We start from the raw sequence: 22,578 nt of genomic DNA, 5'->3' as shown, positions 1-22,578 counted from the left end.
ACCGGAGTGCAAGCGAGCGAGCGCGCACGGACGGGCGGGAGGTCAGTCAGCGCGCGCACAAGCGAGAGGGGGTGCGTTTTATACATTCCGCGTTAAGTACTGTGGTATGACCGTTGAGGAAAGAAGAGCTGAGGGGCCCCTGGGAAAGCCAGGCACTCCGTTTGATTAAAGAAGAAGAAAACAAAGAGTAAAAATAAGATTCTTTTTTTAAAAAAAAAACAGAACATCTAAACACTAGCCGAAAACATTTTTTTTTTTTTGAGTTTAAAACCCCCCACAGCCACCTGCTGCTCCACTGGAATGAGACTAAGTTGGAGGCTGGCTGCGAGCCAGGGCTAGGGGGTGTGCGCACGGTCGAGCTCTCATCGGTAACCGTAGTAACTGTTGTAGTACCGGTTCCGCTCCTCGTAATAACGGTGCCACTGGAGAGGGAGAGAAACAGAACGGCACGTTAAGCAGCGCGACCACACGCTCCTTTGGTTAACTAAACGAGCAAAGCAAGGGACAAAACAAAAGGGAAACCCGCGTCAAAATAAAACTGAAAGCTTCAGACACAAAATGTGATCAACAGCCCCAGTCCCCCGCGGTGCCCACTGGGCATGGTAGATTCACCCGCATTTCTCCAAGGGGCCAATTGTCACACTCGAGCATTTATTCAACCCAGTGGCACATAACCCCGTCTGTATTCGGCACGGGGCACTCTCGCTCACCAACCCACGCGACTAGCTCAGGGCGGGAGGGGCGTCGCCTGGCATGGCCGCTCCACTCTCCGAGCCAGAGGGCAACAGTGCCAAGCACGCCACTGCATGGGCACCCGGCTACCGCCTTCATCCGTTATTGGGAAGGGCCGGCAAAGCCAGCTTGCGCTGCCCATCCATGATTTGCCCCTTGAGGGGAGCCACTGCTCTGCAGGTATAACTCCCCCCCCTTGTATATTCGATAGGTATAACTCCCCCCCCTTGTATATTCGATAGGTATAACTCCCCCCTTGTATATTCGATAGGTATAACTCCCCCCTTGTATATTCGATAGGTATAACTCCCCCCTTGTATATTCGATAGGTATAATTCCCCCCTTGTATATTCGATAGGTATAACTCCCCCCTTGTATATTCGATAGGTATAACTCCCCCCTTGTATATTCGATAGGTATAACTCCCCCCTTGTATATTCGATAGGTATAACTCCCCCCTTGTATATTCGATAGGTATAACTCCCCCCTTGTATATTCGATAGGTATAACTCCCCCCTTGTATATTCGATAGGTATAACTCTCCCCCTTGTATATTCGATAGGTATAACTCCCCCCTTGTATATTCGATAGGTATAACTCCCCCCTTGTATATTCGATAGGTATAATTCCCCCCTTGTATATTCGATAGGTATAACTCCCCCCTTGTATATTCGATAGGTATAACTCCTCCCTTGTATATTCGATAGGTATAACTCCCCCCTTGTATATTCGATAGGTATAACTGCCCCCTTGTATATTCGATAGGTATAACTCCCCCCTTGTATATTCGATAGGTATAACTGCCCCCTTGTATATTCGATAGGTATAACTCCCCCCTTGTATATTCGATAGGTATAACTCCCCCCTTGTATATTCGATAGGTATAACTCCCCCCTTGTATATTCGATAGGTATAACTCCCCCCTTGTATATTCGATAGGTATAACTCCCCCCTTGTATATTCGATAGGTATAACTCCACCCCCCTTGTATATTCGATAGCAGGGTGGTACCACCAAGTGGCCAATTTCAGAGGGACTGTCAACTATGGATCTGGAGTCAGGGGGAGGCTTAGTGGTATTGTCGTTGGACTAGTTACCCAGAGACCTGGGTTCGAATCCCACCACAGCAGATGGTGAAATTAGAAATGCACAAAAAAACAACTGGAATTAAGGATCTGGGGATGTCCGTGAAACGACTGTCGTAAAAACCCAGCTGGTTCATTAATGTCCTTTAGGGAAGGAAATCTGCCGTCCTTGCCCGGTCTGGCCTACATGTGGCTCCAGAGCCACGGCAATGTGGTTGGCTCTGAAATGTCCTTAGGGATGGGCAATAAATGCTGGCCCAGCCAGCGACACCCGCTGAACATATAAAAAACCACGTAGGCCAGACCGGGTAAGGATGGTAATTATTCTTGATCAATAAGGGGACCAGGGGTTGTGGGGAAAAGGCAGGAGAATGGGGATGAGAAAAATATCAGCCGTGATTGAATGGCGGAGCAGACTCGATGGGCCGAGTGGCCTAATTCTGCTCCTATGTCTTACAACACCAGGTTAAAGTCCAACAGGTTTATTTGGGAGCACAAGCCACTAGCTTTTGGAGCGCTGCTCCTTCATCAAACAGGGCCTATAAAGACACAAACTCAATTTACAAAATAATGGTTGGAATGCGAGTCTTTACAGGTAATCAAGTCTTAAAGGTACAGACAATGTGAGTGGAGAGAGGCTTAAGCACAGATTAAAGAGATGTGTATTGTCTCCAGCCAGGACAGTTAGTGAGATTTTGCAAGCCCAGGCAAGTCATGGGGGGTTACAGATAGTGTGACATGAACCCAAGATCCCGGTTGAGGCCGTCCTCATGTGTGCGGAACTTGGCTATCAGTCTCTGCTCAGCGACTTTAAGACTTGATTACCTGTAAAGACTCACATTCCAACTATTATTTTGTAAATTGAGTTTGTGTCTTTATATGCCCTGTTTGTGAACACAACTCCCATTTACCTGATGAAGGAGCAGCGCTCCGAAAGCTAGTGGCTTGTGCTACCAAATAAACCTGTTGGACTTTAACCTGGTGTTGTGAGACTTCTTACTGTGTTTACCCCAGTCCAACGCCAGCATCTCCACATTATGGCAGATTTTCTTCTCTAAAGGGGACATTAGTGAGCCCAGATGGGTTTTTGGCGACAATTCAATTGTATCAGCATCGTTACTAATTTAAATCCAGATTTATTCATTCATTGAATTTAAGTACCTCAGCTGCCATGATGGGATTTGAACTCATTCCTCTGGGGCATTGGTTTGGGGGCCTCTGGATTACTAGTCCAGTAACATTAATGCAATGCTACTGTACTGCAAATTGGGAGTACTGCTCTGGCTGACAGTAGCCAGCCTGCAGGCGACTGATCAGACCCCAAGACCTTCTGCCGGGGACACATTCATCCAAAAAAGTGAGCGTGTGCACCCACCCCAAATTCTTGTTCCCGGGATCTGGAGACAGTGGGCGGGATTTTCCGACCACGCTCGCCCCAAGGCCGGAAACTCCCACCCCAAGGTCGCGGACCTGTGCACGGGCCGCCAGATGTTCTGTCCCTCCCGCTACGATTCCCACGGTGGGCGGATGGGGAAAATTCCGCCCATCGGCCTGGAGTTGGGGCCACAGCCGGTGAACACGGAGACGGGCACTTACCTCGCGAGCGTACTCCCGGTAATAATCCCTGTATCTAGGGTAGTCGTAGGGCTGCGAATAGGACCGGTCGTACTGCTGCCTGTATCGGTCGTAGGATTTGTGGTAGTCCTGAGGTGAGAAAGGAGGAAGGCAGCAACGTTACAACAGGAACCACGCGGAGGAGCAGCCCTTTCCAAACACAGGAGCGGGGGAAAGTGACAGGAACGCTCCCTGGGCAGGGATGTCAAAGGCGACAGCAGCTCAGGAGACCGAAAGGGACAGAACCCAGGTCAGGAACAAGATCAAGTCTCTTGTTACACTCCAATGCCCATTGTGCACATCCATCATCATAGAAGATAGGAGCAGGAGGCGGCCATTCGGCCCTTCGATCCTGCTCCGCCATCATCATGATCACGGCTGATCATCCAACTCAATAACCTAATCCTCCTTTCTCCCCATAACCTTTGACCCCGTTCGCCCCAAGTGCTATATCCAGCCGCCTCTTGAATACATTCAATGTTTTGGCATCAACTACTTCCTGTGGGAATGAATTCCACAGGCTCACCGGGTGGAGAAATGTCTCCTCGCCTCCGTCCTAAATGGTCTACCCCAAATCCTCAGACTGTGACCCCTGGTTCTGGACTCCCCCCACCATCGGGGACATCCTCCCTGCATCTACCCTGTTAGAATTTTATAAGTCTCTATGAGATCCCCCCTTTATTTGTCTGAACTCCAGTGAGAACAATCCTAACCTAGTCAATCTCTCCTCACACATCAGTCCCCCTGGAATCAGCCTGGTAAACCTTCGCTGCGCTCCCTCAAGAGCAAGAACATCCTTCCTCAGAAAAGGAGACCAATACTGCACGTGTTCTTCCCTCCGTCCTAAAGGAACCAAGGTGGGGCTAAGTGTGACAATACTGTGCCCTTTCTTTGTTTCTTGTGCAGGGACAGTTTTAACAAGTCTGTTCTAACCAACATGGCTGGGTCTGTAACCAGTATTCTCCACTGCTACTGCAGTGGCATAGCTGCTCCTAATTGCTAGGAAGTTTGTTTTAATCCAGACTAATGCTCCTTCTGTTGTTTTTAAGTGTTCCCCAGGGGTTTTGCAAAGGATGGCACGCGTGGGTGGCACAGTGGTTAGCACTGCTGCCTCACAGCTCCAGGGACCCGAGTTCGATTCCCGGCTCGGGTCACTGTCTGTGCGGAGTTTGCACATTCTCCCCATGTCTGCGTGGGTTTCCTCCCACAGTCCGAAAAGATGCGCGGGTTAGGGTGCATTGGCCGTGCTAAATTGCCCCTTGGTGTCCCGGGATGCATAGGTGAAAGGGATTAGTGGGGTTAAAGTATGGGGTTGCAGGGAACAAGGCATGGCTGGGATTGTCGTCGGTGCAGACCCGAATGGGCCGAAAGGCCTCCGCGTGCACCGTAGGGATTCTATGATTCTCGGACTTGGATTCAGATGATTGACAGGAACAAACAAGTAAGCTTGACATCGGTGGTGGGCAAGTTATTGGGAGGTGTGATAAGGGATAGGATCTACAAATATTTGGATAGACAGGGACGTATTAGAGAGAGTCAACATGGCTTTGTGCGTGGTAGGTCATGTTTGACCAATCTATTAGAGTTTTTCGAGGAGGTTACCAGGAAAGTGGATGAAGGGAAGGCGGTGGATGTTGTCTACCTGGATTTCAGCAAGGCCTTTGACAAGGTCCCTCATGGGAGGTTAGTTAGGAAGGTTCAGTCGCTAGGTATACATGGGGAGGTAGTAAATTGGATTAAACACTGGCTCAATGGAAGAAGCCAGAGAGTGGTTGTGGAGGATTGCTTCTCTGAGTGGAGGCCTGTGACTAGTGGTGTGCTGCAGGGATCGGTGTTGGGTCCATTGTTGTTTGTCATCTATGTCAATGATCTGGATGATAATGTGGTAAATTGGATCAGCAAATTTGCTGATGATACAAAGATTGGAGGTGTAGTGGACAGTGAGGAAGGTTTTCAAAGCTTGCAGAGGGATTTGGACCAACTAGAAAAATGGGCTGAAAAATGGCAAATGGAATTTAACGCAGACAAGTGTGAGATATTGCACTTTGGAAGGACAAACCAAAGAAGAACGTACAAGGTAAATGGTAGGACTCTGAAGAGCGCAGTTGAACAGAGGGATCTGGGAATACAGGTACAGAATTCCCTAAAAGTGACGTCACAGGTGGATAGGGTCGTAAAGAGTGCCTTTGGTACACTGGCCTTTATAAATCGGAGTATCAAGTATAAAAGTTGGAGTGTTACGGTAAGGTTATATAAGGCATTGGTGAGGCTGAATTTGGAGTATTGTGTACAGTTTTGGTCACCTAGTTACAGGAAGGATGTAAATAAGGTTGAAAGAGTGCAGAGAAGGTTCACAAGGATGTTGCCGGGACTTGAGAAGCTGAGTTACAGAGAGAGATTGAATAGGTTGGGACTTTATTCCCTGGAGCGTAGAAGATTGAGGGGAGATTTGATAGAGGTGTATAAGATTTTGATGGGTATAGATAGAGTGAATGCAAGCAGGCTTTTTCCGCTGAGGCTAGGGGAGAAAAAAACCAGAGGGCATGGGTTAAGGGTGAAAGGAGAAAAGTTTAAAGGGAATATTAGGGGGGGCTTCTTCACGCAGAGAGTGGTGGGAGTGTGGAATGAGCTGCCGGATAAAGTGGTAAATGCGGGGTCACTTTTAACATTTAAGAAAAACTTGGACGGGTTCATGGATGAGAGGGGTGTGGAGGGATATGGTCCAAGTGCAGGTCAGTGGGACTAGGCAAAAAATGGTTCGGCACAGACAAGAAGGGCCAAAAGGCCTGTTTCTGAGCTGTAATTTTCTATGGTTCTAAATCATGTGACTGGGTGGAGCTAGACTTACACAGAATATTCGAGTCAGACACTGCTTGGAGTTGTTGAAGAGCAGTGTCTCTCTTTTCCCCTCTGATGTCGGGAGCCTGAAACCTGCCAGGAAATAAGCCTTTTTTCTGCGATTCTGCTGTTTGGGAGTGGATCGTTCCCTGAGATTCTGCTGTCTGTCTGGATCTCAGCCCAGGCTGGAAATCTAGTGTATATTTGTTTTTGGTGTTAGCCGGTTCCGAAGGAGGGATTTAAATCTATGGGATGCTGCTTAAATTGGAACAGCAGAGATAGCTAGCTGTTAACAATTATACTTTGTCATGTTTAAGTATTTTAATTGATAAAAGTTATGCTAATTCTTTTTGTTATATTCTAACTGTGTTCTTAACTAAAGTTTATTTTGATAAAAGCTTTCTAAAGGGTCAATTAAATCACGCCTGGAGTGAAACATCTGATGCTCGCCCTGATGCCAAAATCAAAAGTAGAAGTTGAGATCTGGGCTAACTTCACAATAAACCTCTGGTCTGGGTGGCACAGTGGCCCAGTGGGTTAGCACTGCTGCCTCGCAACGCCAGTGACCCGGGTTCGATTCCCGGCTTGGGTCACTGTCTGTGCGGAGTCTGCACTTTCTCCCCGTGTCTGCGTGGGTTTCCTCCGGGTGCTCCGGTTTCCTCCCATACTCCAAAGATGTGTAGGTTAGGGGGCCTGGCCATGCTGAATTGCCTCCTAGAGGGATTAGCAGGGTAAATAAGTGGCGTTACAAGGATAGGGCCTGGGTGGGACTGTTGTTGGTGCAGACTCAATGGGCCGAATGGCCTTCTTTGCAGTGTCAGAATTTTATAATTCTGTAAGTTACAGATCAGCCATGCTCTCATGGAATAGCCCTGAGGGGGGTAAGTGGCTCCATCCCGTATCTGACCTCTGACCCAGTGTCTCTTTCTTACCTCTCTGTATGCTGGGTTGTTGCCATACGCTGCACCCCAGCCCTGTCCGTACTGCGGCCGATCATAGCTCCTGTTGTCCCACCTGCCCATGCGGTAACCACCTAGCAGAACAAAGAGCAAATGAGGGCAGTTCATTTACACCGCGCGTCCTGGATGGTGTCGAGCTTCTTGAGTGTTGTTGGGAGCCACATTCATCCAGGCAAGTGGAGAGTGTTCCATCACACTCCTGACTTGTGTCCTTGTAGATGGTGGACAGGCTTTGGGGGGAGTCAAGAGGTGAGTTACTCTCTGCAGGATTCCCAGTGGACAGGCTTTGGAGGGGGGGGGGGGGGGGGAGAGTCAGGAGGTGAGTTACTCTCCGCAGGATTCCCAGTGGACAGGCTTTGGGGGGAGTCAGGAGGTGAGTTACTCTCCGCAGGATTCCCAGCCTCTGACCTGCTCTGGTAGCCACTGTATTTATATGGCTGGATCCAGTTCAGTTTCTGGTCGATGGTAACCCCTGGATATTGATAGTGGGGGGAGATTCAGTGATGGTAATACCATTGAATGTCAAGAGGCGGTGGTTAGATCCTCTCTTGTTGGAGGTGGCCAACTGCCTGGCATGAACGTTCCTCGCCACTTAGCCCTAGACTGGGACGCTGCCCAGAACTGGATGCATCGGAGGCAGAGTACGCCTCAGTACGTGAATGATGCCAAACATCAGCGACCACCCCACTGCCGACCTCACGACAGAAGGAAGGCGGCCGATGATGGAGCCAAAGATGGCCGAGTCTCGGACCTGAGGAACTCCTGCAATGCCCAGAGGTGGAGATGACTGACCTCCCAACAACCATCTTCCTTTGTGCTCAGTTTGACTCCACCCAGTTCAGGGTTGGTTACGGAACCCCCCCGTTTATCAGGCCAAGAAAGAACATGGGATTTCCAAGGAATCAAGGTGTAGGAATACAGAGAGACAGCGAGAGGGAGAGAGAGAGAGAGAGATCCCTCTTTGTTCGAGGACATTTGGAGTCCTGCACCACCCGGGGGGTGATGATGTCTCACCGTAGTTCCGGTCCCGGTCATTACGGTTGCGGTAGTTGCGTCGATCCTGTCGTTTCTCCTGCTGGGGCCGGGCTTTCTTGGCTTCCTCTCGGTACTTGCTCACCAGCTTGCTGGCCTGCTCCTTCTCCAGCTCCACGTAAGTCACCTGGTCCAGGAAGTCACTTGCTTCGGGGAGTGTAAAATTCACTGAAATCAATGTTAAAAGAGAATTATAAAAGGGAATGTGTGCGTGTGGCGAGAGCGGAAAGAGGGGGCAACAAATCCCTCCAGCTACTGCCCCGACTTGGCTCCCCATTATCCGTGCCCCCTTGGTTACAGACCCTCCTATCACTGGGACCTTATTGAAACCCTCTCATGATTTTGTACACCCTGTTCTGGATATCCCCTCTCCCCCCCGAACCGTCTCTAAGTACGCAACACTGCCTTTAACCATGGGGGCACCATGCCAGTGCTTGTCCCGCGCCCACATCAAACTTGTGCGATGCCAGCGCGAGGTTCCAGACGGGTGGGGAAAAGACAAACGTAACAGTAGCCCATTGTAGAAGTACAGAGAACAATGGCTCTGCCAAACCAACACCCCCCCCCACCCACCCACCCCCTCAGCCCGCGACACCCCCCCTCCCCCCCCGCCAGCACTCCCCCCACCCCCGACTCCCTCTGCCCACGACACCCCCCCCCCCCCACGATCCATCCCAGTCCCACTCCCCCTTCGCCCATGACCCACCCTGGCCCCACTCCCTCCACTCGCGACCCACCCCAGCCCCACCCCTTCTGCGTGTGAACCCCCCCTCCCCCCACACCGGTCCCACTCCTCCTCTGCCCGCGACCCCCCCCCCAACTCCCTCTGCGTGCGACCCCCCCCCCCACCCCCTCTGCGTGCGACCCCCCCAAACCCCACTCCCTCTGCGTGCAACCCCCCTCCCCAACCCCACTCCCTCTGCGTGCAACCCCCCAACCCCACTCCCTCTGCGTGCGATCCCCCCCCCAACCCCGCGAGCCCCACTCCCTCTGCCCGCGACCCACCCCTCCCCCCCCCCTCCCCTCCCACCGGGACCCACCCCCGGCATCACTCCCCCTCCGCCCGCGACCCCCGGTCCCACTCTCTTCACCTTTCATTTCGTTGAGTGCGAACTCGGGCACGTCCTCGCCCTCCTCCGCAGTCCGTAGTTTCATCCTGGTCTTCCAGTCCTCGTCACTCGGGCAGATCACCATAGCCTGCCGGTTAAAGCCTTTGAATGGGATCATCTTCCGCCGCTGGGCCGAGCTGTAGACGTTTGTCTGAAAGAGGCAGAGAGAGTCGGCATTGCTGACGGTATCTGCAGACACCCAAAATCCTCACCTCCTCTCCCGGGTAGGGGGTGTGCTGGGGCACCGCAGAACTCTTGCCAATGTGGAGGGGGGGGCTCTCTGCACCGGCTGTGAACGAAGATGGAACCCATGGGGATGATAGAGAGAAGGCAAGTGACGCAGGGCAGCCAAAGGCTGTAAGAAAGAGGAACAGGAGGAGGCCATTCGGCCTGTTGAGCCTGCTCCGCCATTCAATAGGATCGTGGCTGATCCGATGTTCCATAAAATGGCAGCTCCATAGAGGGAGTGCCAGGAGTTAGATAGAAGATAGAAGAGAAGGAGTCCCAGGGAGTCAGAGCACAATAGGGATCGATCGGGTGCATGAGGTAGTAATACAGAAAAAAACTAAAGACGGTAAAGATCAGTCAATTTGAATTTGTGAGCATCTATCACCCCCCGCCCCCCCCACATTCCCCGCCAACATTTTGGGTTTTCACACAGCCACACCATCACTCTGGAGCAGAACAGAGAGGACGAGGTTACTCTATCCTCAATCATGGATTGGAGGCAGGTTGCTAGCGGAGTGCCGCAGGGATCAGTGCTCGGTCCTCTGCTCTTTGTGATTTTTATTAATGACTTAGAGGAGGGGGCTGAAGGGTGGATCAGTAAATTTGCTGATGACACCAAGATTGGTGGAGTAGTGGATGAGGTGGAGGGCTGTTGTAGGCTGCAAAGAGACATCGATAGGATGCAGAGCTGGGCTGAAAAATGGCAAATGGAGTTTAACCCTGATAAATGTGAGGTGATTCATTTTGGTAGGACTAATTTAAATGTGGAATACAGGGTCAAAGGTAGGGTTCTGAAGACTGTGGAGGAACAGAGATCTTGGGGTCCATATCCACAGATCTCTAAAGGTTGCCACTCAAGTGGATAGAGCTGTGAAGAAGGCCTATCGTGTGTTAGCTTTTATTAACAGGGGGTTGGAGTTTAAGAGCCGTGGGGTTATGCTGCAACTGTACAGGACCTTGGTGAGACCACATTTGGAATATTGTGTGCAGTTCTGGTCACCTCACTATAAGAAGGATGTGGAAGCGCTGGAAAGAGTGCAGAGGAGATTTACCAGGATGCTGCCTGGTTTGGAGGGTAGGTCTTATGAGGAAAGGTTGAGGGAGCTAGGGCTGTTCTCTCTGGAGCGGAGGAGGCTGAGGGGAGACTTAATAGAGGTTTATAAAATGATGAAGGGGATAGATAGAGTGAACGTTCAAAGACTATTTCCTCGGGTGGATGGAGCTATTACAAGGGGGCATAACTATAGGGTTCGTGGTGGGAGATATAGGAAGGATATCAGAGGTAGGTTCTTTACGCAGAGAGTGGTTGGGGTGTGGAATGGACTGCCTGCAGTGATAGTGGAGTCAGACACTTTAGGAACATTTAAGCGGTTATTGGATAGGCACATGGAGCACACCAGGATGATAGGGAGTGGGATAGCTTGATCTTGGTTTCAGATAAAGCTCGGCACAACATCGTGGGCCGAAGGGCCTGTTCTGTGCTGTACTGTTCTATGTTCATGTCCAGAGAACGCACTGCTCAAAGTGATGCACCTTAGACTTCAAAGCTTTCCTCCACTCACTGCATTTCACTGGAGAAATCACCCCACTCTCAAGAGCAAAACACTGCTGTAGTTTTGGTCATGGGCTCTGCTTGCTGTAGTGGGCAGACTCTTTAAAAAAACAGACTCTGTAGACAGCAGTGCGCTGTTTAAATAGACTCTGTAGACTGTTTGCTGTTTAAATAGACTCTGTAGACTGTTTGCTGTTTAAATAGACTCTGTAGACGGTTTGCTGTTTAAATAGACTCTGTAGACTGTTTGCTGCAGTGTGCTGTTTAAATAGACTCTGTAGACTGTTTGCTGTTTAAATAGACTCTGTAGACTGTTTGCTGTTTAAATAGACTCTGTAGACTGTTTGCTGTTTAAATAGACTCTGTAGACAGTTTGCTGTTTAAATAGACTCTGTAGACTGTTTGCTGCAGTGTGCTGTTTAAATAGACTCTGTAGACTGTTTGCTGCAGTGTGCTGTTTAAATAGACTCTGTAGACTGTTTGCTGCAGTGTGCTGTTTAAATAGACTCTGTAGACTGTTTGCTGCAGTGTGCTGTTTAAATAGACTCTGTAGACTGTTTGCTACAGTGTGCTGTTTAAATAGACTCTGTAGACTGTTTGCTGTTTAAATAGACTCTGTAGACTGTTTGCTGTTTAAATAGACTCTGTAGACTGTTTGCTGTTTAAATAGACTCTGTAGACAGTTTGCTGTTTAAATAGACTCTGTAGACTGTTTGCTGCAGTGTGCTGTTTAAATAGACTCTGTAGACTGTTTGCTGTTTAAATAGACTGTGGACTGCTGTAGTATGAAATTTAAATAGACTCTGCAGACTGCTGTTTAAATAGACTCTGTAGACTGTTTGCTGTTTAAATAGACTCTGTAGACTGTTTGCCGTTAAATAGACTCTGTAGACTGTTTGCCGTTAAATAGACTCTGTAGACTGTTTGCTGTTTAAATAGACTCTGTAGACTGCTGTAGTATGAAATTTAAATAGACTCTGCAGACTGCTGTTTAAATAGACTCTGTAGACTGTTTGCTGTTAAATAGACTCTGTAGACTGTTTGCTGTTTAAATAGACTCTGTAGACTGCTGTAGTATGAAATTTAAATAGACTCTGCAGACTGTTTGCTGCAGTGCGCTGTTTAAACTGACACCACCATATTGACGGACACAGTGGTGTTAGACACGGAGTATTTAGTGAGCGATCACCTCAGGAGGGCGGTGCGGTACAGTACCTGATCGAGTATGTAGTTACGCTTCTTGCACGCGGCGATCTGGATCAGTTTGCTCAAGCACTGTGTCGCCTGCTGGGTCAGAACGTTCCGTCGCTCCGCATTCACTTCAGGACCTTCCAGTCCTTTGACCTGGGCGAACAGAGCCAAACAATATAGAGAGAGAGGTTTCACTGTACACTGCAAGACCAATACTATATCCTCCTCCCCTCCTGACAGCACCAACATGCTGCGGTACAGTTCTACAGGGGGCAAGTGTGGATGGAATCAGCATATTTCACCATAGAGGGCTTCACAGCCAGGCCTGTTCCTGACCTCAGAGGACTTTCAAGGCCCATTATCCTTGTGGCTTTGAGTGAGGAAAAATAGTGGTGAGTATAGCATGGCGGTGCCACAGATATTGCCACATGATTTTTTGCACTCATCAAACGGACACTCCCAACAAAGCACCACTCCACATTAGTACTCCACAATGCAATGCTGGCCTTCATATCTAAAGGGCTGGAGCACCACTCCACAACGCAATGCTGGCCTTCCTATATAAAAGGACTGGAGTATAGGGATGCAGATGTTGTGTTGCGGTTGTACAAAACCCTAGCTAGACCCCACTTAGATACTGTCAGCAGGTCCGGTCACCACACCCTGGGAAAGATGTTTTGGCCCTGGAGGGAGTTTAACACGGGTGTCCAAGAATGATAGCTGGACTTCAGAGGTTAAGTTACGAGGAGAGATTCGACAATTGAGGCCTTTATTCTCTCGAATTCAGACGGTTGAGGGGCGATCTGATAGAGGTCTACAGAATATTTACAGGGAAGGACAGGGTGGGGAAGGAGAAACTGTTGAAGGCTCCAGAACCAGGAGCCATAATCTAAACATTAGGGTCAAGCCATTCAGGAGCGATGTTAGAAAACACTCCAACCCGCAGAGAGTGGGGGAGGTTTGGAACACTCTTCCTCAGATGGTGGTGGATACTGCTTCCATTGCTCGGTTTGAGTCTGAGAGAGAGACATTTCTATCCAGCAGGGGTAGCAAGAGATATTGGCCTAGGGCAGGTACATGGAGTTAGGCCACAGATCATCCATGATCTTATTGAGTGGTGGAGTGGGCTCGAGGGGCTGAATGGCCTCCTCCTGTTCCTACAGACTGCTCCAGTATTATAGATCGCACGCTGGAAGCCCACTTCAGATCTCAAACACACAAGTCGAATAAGCCAAACTTATCGATGCATTACAATTGAGTGAACTCCAAAGATGTGCAGGTTAGGTGGATTGGCCATGCTAAATTGCCCCTTAGTGTCCAAAGATGTGCAGGTTAGGTGGATTGGCCATGCTAAATTGCCCTTAGTGTCCATAGATGTGCAGGTTAGGTGGATTGGCCATGCTAAATTGCCCCTTAGTGTCCAAAGATGTGCAGGTTAGGTGGATTAACAAGTTAAATAGAGTTATGGGGATAGGATAGGGGGTTGGCCTGGGTAAGATGCTCTGTTGGAAAGTCAGTGCAGACCTGATGGGCCAAGTGGCTTCCTTCTGCACTGCAGGGATTCTATGATTCTAACTTAGTTAATGGGGTCAGGAAACCAGCTCCCAGGTCTCTGAAGGATCCTTGGACTTTGCAATGCCAGGATCAAACTGGAACCTGGCTAGTTTATCTGCCAAGGGGCAGAGTTTGGTTAGGACAGAGGCTATCAAATTGACAGGGTGGGTGGATGGGCCAGATTCCAAGAGGGTTGAGCAAGACTGGCTGGAAGGATGAAGACAAAGCGGGGTCTTGAGGGACAGGGGAAAAACACTAGGGGCGGGATTTTCCAGGCACGCTCGCCCCAAGACCGGAAAATCCCGCCCGAGTTCAACAGACCTTTGCCTGATCCGCACCCCCCGCACCCCTACGATTCCTGTGACGGGCAGATAGATCTGCACCCAAGACCATGGGAGTGAGAGAGAACAGCGAGTTACTGGAATAGTTTGCTTTTGTCAGTGGGAGCTGGGATTGTGGTTGGTACAGACTTGAAGGGCCAAACGGCCTCCTTTTGCACTGTCGGGATTCTAATTTTGAGCTGCATCTCCAATGAAGGTTAAACAAACCTCCGACTTGCCGGATTTTAATGCTAATAAAATCCCATTGCTAAAAAATATATTAAAGCCTCGGCTGACTTCACCTCTGACGACCCAAGAGATAAAACATAAACCCAACACCTCTTACCCTCATCTTATCCAGAATGTTGTGTGTGCCCAGTACGGTGTAGCGTTTCTCTGGATTCTCAGCAACATGGTTCTTCACCCAGGTTGTCTTACCCACACCTGGCATCCCAACCATTAGTATAACCTGGAGGGCGAGAGAGAGAAGTACCTTACAATTATCCCAACTTGGGGTATCTCACACACGGGGAGAGGGCAAGGGATGGGATGGGGGGGGGGGGACAACAAGGGGAGAGGGAAAAGTGCTGTAACCATTCTGAGTGTGGGTGCTTACTTCACATGCGTCCTTAGTTTTGGGACCGACTGCCCCCCGCACACGTTCCTCCAGAGGAACGGTCTGGATGAGCACAGAGTCCTCCGGGATCGGGAAGAAAGGTTCCTCTTTATGGCCAAAGTTGCATTCCACTGCACAGTTTTTGGATAGGATGTGGGGGAACAGAGCCCTCTCGCCCAGCGACTCTTTGCTGACTGTGAAGGCCACGCCAAGGCTCTCTCCATTCTTCGAGAAGGACAGCTCCACCTCCTCGCTGTCGAAGTTCTGCGAATGGAAAACAGAGCAGCGGTTACAGAGAGCTCCAGGCAGCTCAACAACACAAGCTCAAGCCTTCACCACAATCATACTCGCTGAGATTTGCTACTGACCCAATGCACAGACCACCACCCAAATTATTCTCTCTGAGACAGGGGCTCAAACCCAGCCCAAACTGCTGGAAAGGAGAGTCTCCCATGTCTGAACATTCATAAGGGGTCAGCAAGATGGACAGTGTGGGGGGAGCTTTACTCTGTATCTAACCCCGTGCTGTACCTGTCCTGGGAGTGTTTGATGGGGGACAGTGTAGAGGGAGCTTTACTCTGTATCTAACCCCGTGCTGTACCTGTCCTGGGAGTGTTTGATGGGGACAGTGTAGAGGGAGCTTTACTCTGTATCTAACCCCGTGCTGTACCTGTCCTGGGAGTGTTTGATGGGGGACAGTGTAGAGGGGGCTTTACTCTGTATCTAACCCCGTGCTGTACCTGTCCTGGGAGTGTTTGATGGGGGACAGTGTAGAGGGAGCTTTACTCTGTATCTAACCCCGTGCTGTACCTGTCCTGGGAGTGTTTGATGGGGGACAGTGTAGAGGGGGCTTTACTCTGTATCTAACCCCGTGCTTTACCTGTCCTGGGGGTGTTTGATGGGGGACAGTGTAGAGAGAGCTTTACTCTGTATCTAACCCCGTGCTGTACCTGTCCTGGGAGTGTTTGATGGGGACAGTGTAGAGGGAGCTTTACTCTGTATCTAACCCCGTGCTGTACCTGTCCTGGGAGTGTTTGATGGGGGACAGTGTAGAGGGAGCTTTACTCTGTATCTAACCCCGTGCTGTACTTGTCCTGGGAGTGTTTGATGGGGACAGTGTAGAGGGAGCTTTACTCTGTATCTAACCCCGTGCTGTACCTGTCCTGGGAGTGTTTGATGGGGACAGTGTAGAGGGAGCTTTACTCTGTATCTAACCCCGTGTTGTACCTGTCCTGGGAGTGTTTGATGGGGACAGTGTAGAGGGAGCTTTACTCTGTATCTAACCCCGTGCTGTACCTGTCCTGGGAGTGTTTGATGGGGACAGTGTAGAGGGAGCTTTACTCTGTATCTAACCCCGTGCTGTACTTGTCCTGGGAGTGTTTGATGGGGACAGTGTAGAGGGAGCTTTACTCTGTATCTACCCCCGTGTTGTACCTGTCCTGGGAGTGTTTGATAGGGACAGTGTAGAGGGAGCTTTACTCTGTATCTAACTCCATGCTGTACTTGTCCTGGGAGTGTTTGATGGGGACAGTGTAGAAATCCAGTTTGAATCTTGAGGTGTGCAGAATATACACCGAGAGCGGTACATTTGCAATCAGGGCGAACGAGCTACTTAATTGGAGAATGCCGGAATACTTACAGCAAAACAACCAATAACATCATTTTCATCAAATTTCTCTCCATATTCCTCAAACTTGGAGTTTTCCCACTTCCTGCCAGCTCCATCGTATCCGTAGGAAAACTCTCCATCCCCTTTAACATGAGAAAGATAAGCATCAGTGAAAGGGAATAAAGCAGAACCACTCAGCGAGAAGGACGAGCCAGCGTACGGGGCAGCAGGAATGGAGGCGGTATATCCTTACCCAGCTGCAGTGAGGAGCTATCCAGGGACCAGCCCACACGGACAATGTGGCGCTCGCTTTCGCTCTCGGCTAACTGCTTCACAGGGATCTTCTGCGTCACCTGGAACGGAATGCGAGAGCGCGTCTGGTTATCAGCAGCAGGCAACAGCCGTTTGCATTCGCTCAACGCAAACCCCAAGCCTGCCCACATCCCGATCGCTGGGTAGTTGGACAGAACGGCGATACTGGGCCAACAAACTCCCACTGACCCACCCACCCAAAGGACTGCGAGCCTGATTGAGTGCATCGCAGTGCCAGGGACCCGGGTTCGATACCCGGCTTGGGTCACTGTCTGTGTGCACATTCTCTCTCGCTACACCTACACACACCCACACCCACCCACCGTCTGCGTGGGTTTCCTCCGGTTTCCTCCCACAGTCTGAAAGACGTGCTGGTTAGGTGCTTTGGCCGTGCTAAATTCTCCCTCAGTGTAACCCGAGCAGGTGCCAGAGTGTGGCGACTAGGGGGATTTTCACAGTAACTTCATTGTGGTGTTAACGTAAGCCTACTTGTGACACTAATAAATAAACTTCAAACTTTACATGCTTAAACCCACCCCCAAAGACACCCCCCTCCCCCCCTTCAGTCAAGAGTCAAGTGACCATCCTTAAGGAGGAGCGTGTGACTGGCAGCAGGCAATTCAACTACAGGCAGCATCACAGTTGGTCCAGAATCGAAGTCACATTTCCAGTCCCAAGTGGCTTAAGAATGCGTGGGGGAGGTAAAGATTGGGCAGTAATGCACACCAGGGGTTCCCGAGTGACCGCATCCAGGTGCGAAAGCTTCACAGCAGAAACGCTTTCACTTACCTTCACTTCGAAGCAGACTTTGCCCTTCGTCACCCCGTAGGTAGCCCGCGCGCCCCCCCAGAGGTAGGCAAACTTCTCGGGCGAGAGCGGCTGCCCGCCGTAGCGGTCCTTGGCCACTTGGAAGTGAATGTCGGAGTTATCTGTCGGGGGAAAAAGAGGAGAGGTGAAAAAGGGCCGGCGCGTGCGGAAGGGTCATACTGACCGGTGCGTGTGGCCAAACCCCAGCTTCAGCTCACAGGTTAACGGAGACACGGTCACTGGTCGAATCTTAAGCGACCACCCCAGTGCTTGGCACAATCGAGGTTAACTGGAGCATTATTGCAAAGGAAGCACCAATCTGAACTACTACCCCCCCCCCCCCCAAACTCTGGAACCTGTTTGTTCCGTTCTGCTGGCCAATGTAAACCCCACAAGTCAGTTTTAATCTCTGCCAACCAGTGCCAGCGCCCAATAGGTGCAACAGTGCACACCGTCTGCAAGGAGAGTCCCACAATGACGATCGTCCGACGAAGCGTCCCCAGCCGCTAGCTGAACGGAGTCCGATTTGCCCAGCGTAAGCAACAAACCCCGCGATCCACGTCTTCTGATTTGCCGCACCACACCCCCCCCCCCCACGAAACCGTCTGCAAACCCCAGAGGTCGTGCTGCACGGACCCGCTGGCTCGACGGAACGACTAAGCGACCAATTTTTTTTTTAACTGACAGAGTAAACGTTGACCGTGGCCTCACAGAACGTCGCACTTACAGGTATCGAGACAAACTAAACTGTCGTCAAATTCCTCTTCAGCCTCCTCCTCCTCCCCCACAGGCACCGGGGACCTGGCCCTGTAGAGATCAACAGACACAACTTCAGAGACTCGGAGCAGAACACTGGGGGGGGGGGACAAAGGGGAATCAACACAGCGGCGGGAGACAACTCGAGCGAGACGGAGCTGATGTTCGACGTCAACGGGAGGGCGAGGGGAGAAGAGGTGGAAGTTGGAGGGCAGAGGACTTTAAATAGAACTTACCGCGCAGCAGCACAGTGGGTTAGCACTGCTGCCTCACAGAGCTGGGGACCCGGGTTCGATTCCAGCCTCGGGTGACTGTGTGGAGGTTGCACATTCTCCCCCGTGGGTTTCCTCCGGGTTTCCTCCCACAGTCCGAAAGATGTGCGTGTTAGGTGGATTGGCCATGCTAAATTGTCCCTTCATGTCCAAAGATGTGTGCATTAGGTGGATTGGCCATGCTAAATTGCCCCTTCGTGTCCAACGATGTGTAGGTTAGGTGGATTGGCCATGCTAAATTGCCCCTTCGTGTCCAAAGATGTGCAGGTTAGGTGGATTGGCCATGCTAAATTGCCCCTTCGTGTCCAAAGATGTGCAAGTTAGGTGGATTGGCCGTGCTAAATTGCCCCTTAGTGTCCAAAGATGTGCAGGTTAGGTGGATTGGCCATGCTAAATTGCCCCTTAGTGCCCAACGATGTGTAGGTTAGGTGGATTGGCCATGCTAAATTGCCCCTTCGTGTCCAAAGATGTGCAGGTTAGGTGGATTGGCCATGCTAAATTGCCCCTTCGTGTCCAAAGATGTGCAGGTTAGGTGGATTGGCCGTGCTAAATTGCCCCTTAGTGTCCAAAGATGTGCAGGTTAGGTGGATTGGCCATGCTAAATTGCCCCTTAGTGCCCAACGATGTGTAGGTTAGGTGGATTGGCCATGATAAATTGCCCCTTAGTGCCCAACGATGTGTAGGTTAGGTGGATTGGCCATGCGAAGGTGCTCCTTAGTGTCCAAAGATGTGCAGGTTAGGTGGATTGGATATGGTAAATTAATTTGCCCCTTGTCAGGAGGATTTGCAGGGTAAATTCATGGTGTTATAGGGATAGGGGCTGGGTGGGATTGTTGTTGGTGCAGGCTCGATGGGCCGAATGGCCTCCGTCTGCACTGCAAGGATTCTATGAAAAACAGGCCATTCAGGCCAACTGACCCATGCCAGCATTTGCTCCACACAGCCTCGAGAGCGAGCCACTTATCGTAACAGACGCTATCAGATGAGGAGCGTGCGTTATATCAATGCTGGTGTTTAAACTTACCCATCGCCTGAGAGAGAGGCTGGTCTTGCTCTGGGATAATTAAATGACAAGCACAGGAAAACACTCAGCTACATCTTGCATTACAGGATGGATATTTAAACGTGTTTCACTGCTCTCCCCAGCCGGCCCCTGGCAAACCCCTTCACCCTCTGTACAGCGGATCTGCACGGGTGCTCGATGCTCAGTACAACATTGGAAAACCCTTTCCCGCATCCCTACCCGGAGGTCCTGATCCCGGAATCTCCGAGGTTTCAGTTAAATCAGGCTATCTGAGCTACCGTCCTGCTCCTCACTGTATAAAACCCACTGGGAAAATTGAGGGGAATTGTTTGTTTTTTGGCTGCATCATTTGAAGTAATTAGCTCATCAACCTCCTACGCCATTAGCAGCCAACTTTATCTTCAATCTCCACGTCCAAGGGGTTGGGAGAAGGATTTAAACTTGCTCTACGGAGCCATCTGGTGCCATGGCTGCAACAGTGTGCGCCGAGTGTTGGTGCATGGTTTAGGAAGGCCCGACAAAAATTATGTCGCACGGGAGGAGGCCATTCAGCCCATCACTTCCAGTGCCAACTCTTTGAAAGAGGTACCCAATTAATCCCACTCCCCTGCCCCATCCTTTGGTCCTACAAGTTCTCTCCCCCCTCGGAATCCGTACGGAATTCTGTTTAGAAACGGTGCAGTGAGAACCGGAATCGGGTTTTCTGGACAGGAGGGGTGGTGCCAATAAGAGGGCAGTATGCACTCAGCAGCCGATTACCCCAAGGCGCTATGTTAGCATTCATTTTGACAGGACTAAAATAGTACTGCTTCAACTTTATCAGGCTCTGGTCAGCCCACATTTGGGATGTTGTGAGCCATTTTGGGCCCCGTGTCTAAGGAAGGACGTGTCGGCCCTGGAGAGGGTCCAGAGGAGGTTCACCAGAATGATCCCGTGAATGAAAGGCTTGATGTATGAGGAGCGTTTGAGGACTCTGGGTCTGTACTCGATGGAGTTTCGAAGGATGAGGGGGGGGGGCGAATTTCATTGAAACTTAAAGAATACTGAAAGGCCTGGATAGAGTGGACGTGGGGAAGATGTTTCCATTAGTCGGAGAGACTGGGATCCGAGGACACGGCCTCAGAGGAAAGGGACGGACCCTTTAGAACTGAGATGAGGAGGAATTTCTTCAGCCGGAGGGTGGGTGAATCTGTGGAACTCGTTGCCACAGAGGGAGGCCGGGTCATTGAGTGTATTGAAGACAGAGATGGATAGGTTCTCGATTGGTGAGAGGATCAAAGGTTACGGGTAAAAGGCAGGAGAATGGGGTTGAGAAACTTGGCCACGATGGTCACGCGTGGGTATTCGCTCACCGGTTGTAGTAGGTCTCCTCCCTAAATTCGTAGTAGCCGCGTCCGCGCTCTTCGTGACGCCTCTTCTGCCCCCGCCGCTCGTTGGGGGGAGGCCGTGTCTCGCTGACGGAGGCCCGCGCCTCGCTGCCTCCCTCTCCAGGCTCCCGCTCACTGTCTGGTTTTTCTGCTGGCTCTGCGGGAACGAAAGATCGACAGGGTTACTGGTTAGCCAGGAGTTGCCAGCGTCCTATAACCGGGAGAGTCAGCGACGTCCAGCTAACTACATTCAAACGGCCCGCTGCTCAAACTCATTCAACATCATTATTGCTCACAGGATGAGAGAGTGCAAACACAGTATGAATCAGAGGGAGAAATCTCCCAAGACACTCATTACAATAAATACAGTGTGCAGAGTGAGAAATCCTTCCACAGCGACACTAGTTACTGCGACAATAGTGTGGATCGGAGTAAGAAATCTCTCAGACTGACACTACTGCCACAGCGCAAACCCCTACGGACTGACACTACTGCCACAGCGCAAACCCCTACGGACTGACACTACTGCCACAGCGCAAACCCCTACGGACTGACGCTACAGACACAGCATAAACCCCTACAGACTGACACTACAGACACAAAGTAAACCCCTACAGACTGACACTACAGACACAAAGTAAACCCCTACAGACTGACGCTACAGACACAAAGTAAACCCCGACAGACTGACACTACAGACACAGCGCAAACCCCTACGGACTGACACTACAGCCCCAGAGTAAACCCCTACAGACTGACGCTACAGACACAGCATAAACCCCTACAGACTGACACTACAACCACAGGGCAAACCCCAACAGACTGACACTACAACCACAGGGCAAACCCCAACAGACTGACACTACAACCACAGGGCAAACCCCAACAGACTGACACTACAACCACAGGGCAAACCCCAACAGACTGACACTACAGCCCCAGCATAAACCCCTACAGACTGACACTACAGCCCCAGAGTAAACCCCTACAGACTGACACTACAGCCCCAGCATAAACCCCTACAGACTGACACTACAGCCCCAGAGTAAACCCCTACAGACTGACACTACAGCCCCAGCATAAACCCCTACAGACTGACACTATAGCCACAGGGCAAACCCCTACAGACTGACACTACAGCCCCAGCATAAACCCCTACAGACTGACACTACAGCCCCAGCATAAACCCCTACAGACTGACACTACAGCCCCTGAGTAAACCCCTACAGACTGACACTACAGCCCCAGAGTAAACCCCTACAGACTGACACTACAGCCACAGGGCAAACCCCTACAGACTGACACTACAGCCACAGGGCAAACCCCTACAGACTGACACTACAGACACAGCATAAACCCCTACAGACTGACACTACAGCCCCAGAGTAAACCCCTACAGACTGACACTACAGCCCCAGAGTAAACCCCTACAGACTGACACTACAGACACAGCATAAACCCCTACAGACTGACACTACAGCCCCAGAGTAAACCCCTACAGACTGACGGCACAACCACAGCAAAAACCCTACAGATTGACGCTACAGCCATAGCATAAACCACTACTGACCCACGCTACAATCACAGCATAAACCCCTACA

The 22,578-nt window shown here is 50.7% G+C and overlaps 1 protein-coding gene across 1 annotated transcript; it reads right to left on the bottom strand.

Annotated features, from left to right (window-relative positions):
• Positions 1-183: 183 nt before the first annotated feature.
• Positions 184-21,134, bottom strand: LOC144488403 (heterogeneous nuclear ribonucleoprotein U-like protein 2; the record flags this gene model as incomplete). The annotated part of the gene is made up of 13 exons (XM_078206477.1): positions 184-422; positions 3,414-3,521; positions 7,202-7,302; positions 8,243-8,428; positions 9,352-9,520; positions 12,365-12,493; positions 14,561-14,683; positions 14,831-15,094; positions 16,470-16,582; positions 16,693-16,792; positions 17,541-17,680; positions 18,286-18,365; positions 20,963-21,134. Coding segments are annotated over 13 exons (1,745 nt in total), but the record flags the coding sequence as incomplete, so codon positions are not given.
• Positions 21,135-22,578: the final 1,444 nt, after the last annotated feature.

The sequence above is a fragment of the Mustelus asterias genome, unplaced genomic scaffold (genome assembly GCF_964213995.1).
Source record: "Mustelus asterias unplaced genomic scaffold, sMusAst1.hap1.1 HAP1_SCAFFOLD_1531, whole genome shotgun sequence".
NCBI classification, from domain to species: Eukaryota; Metazoa; Chordata; class Chondrichthyes; order Carcharhiniformes; family Triakidae; genus Mustelus; species Mustelus asterias.
The sequence above is the reverse complement of the archived record's forward strand: the minus strand, read 5'-3'. Positions and strand labels throughout refer to the sequence as shown.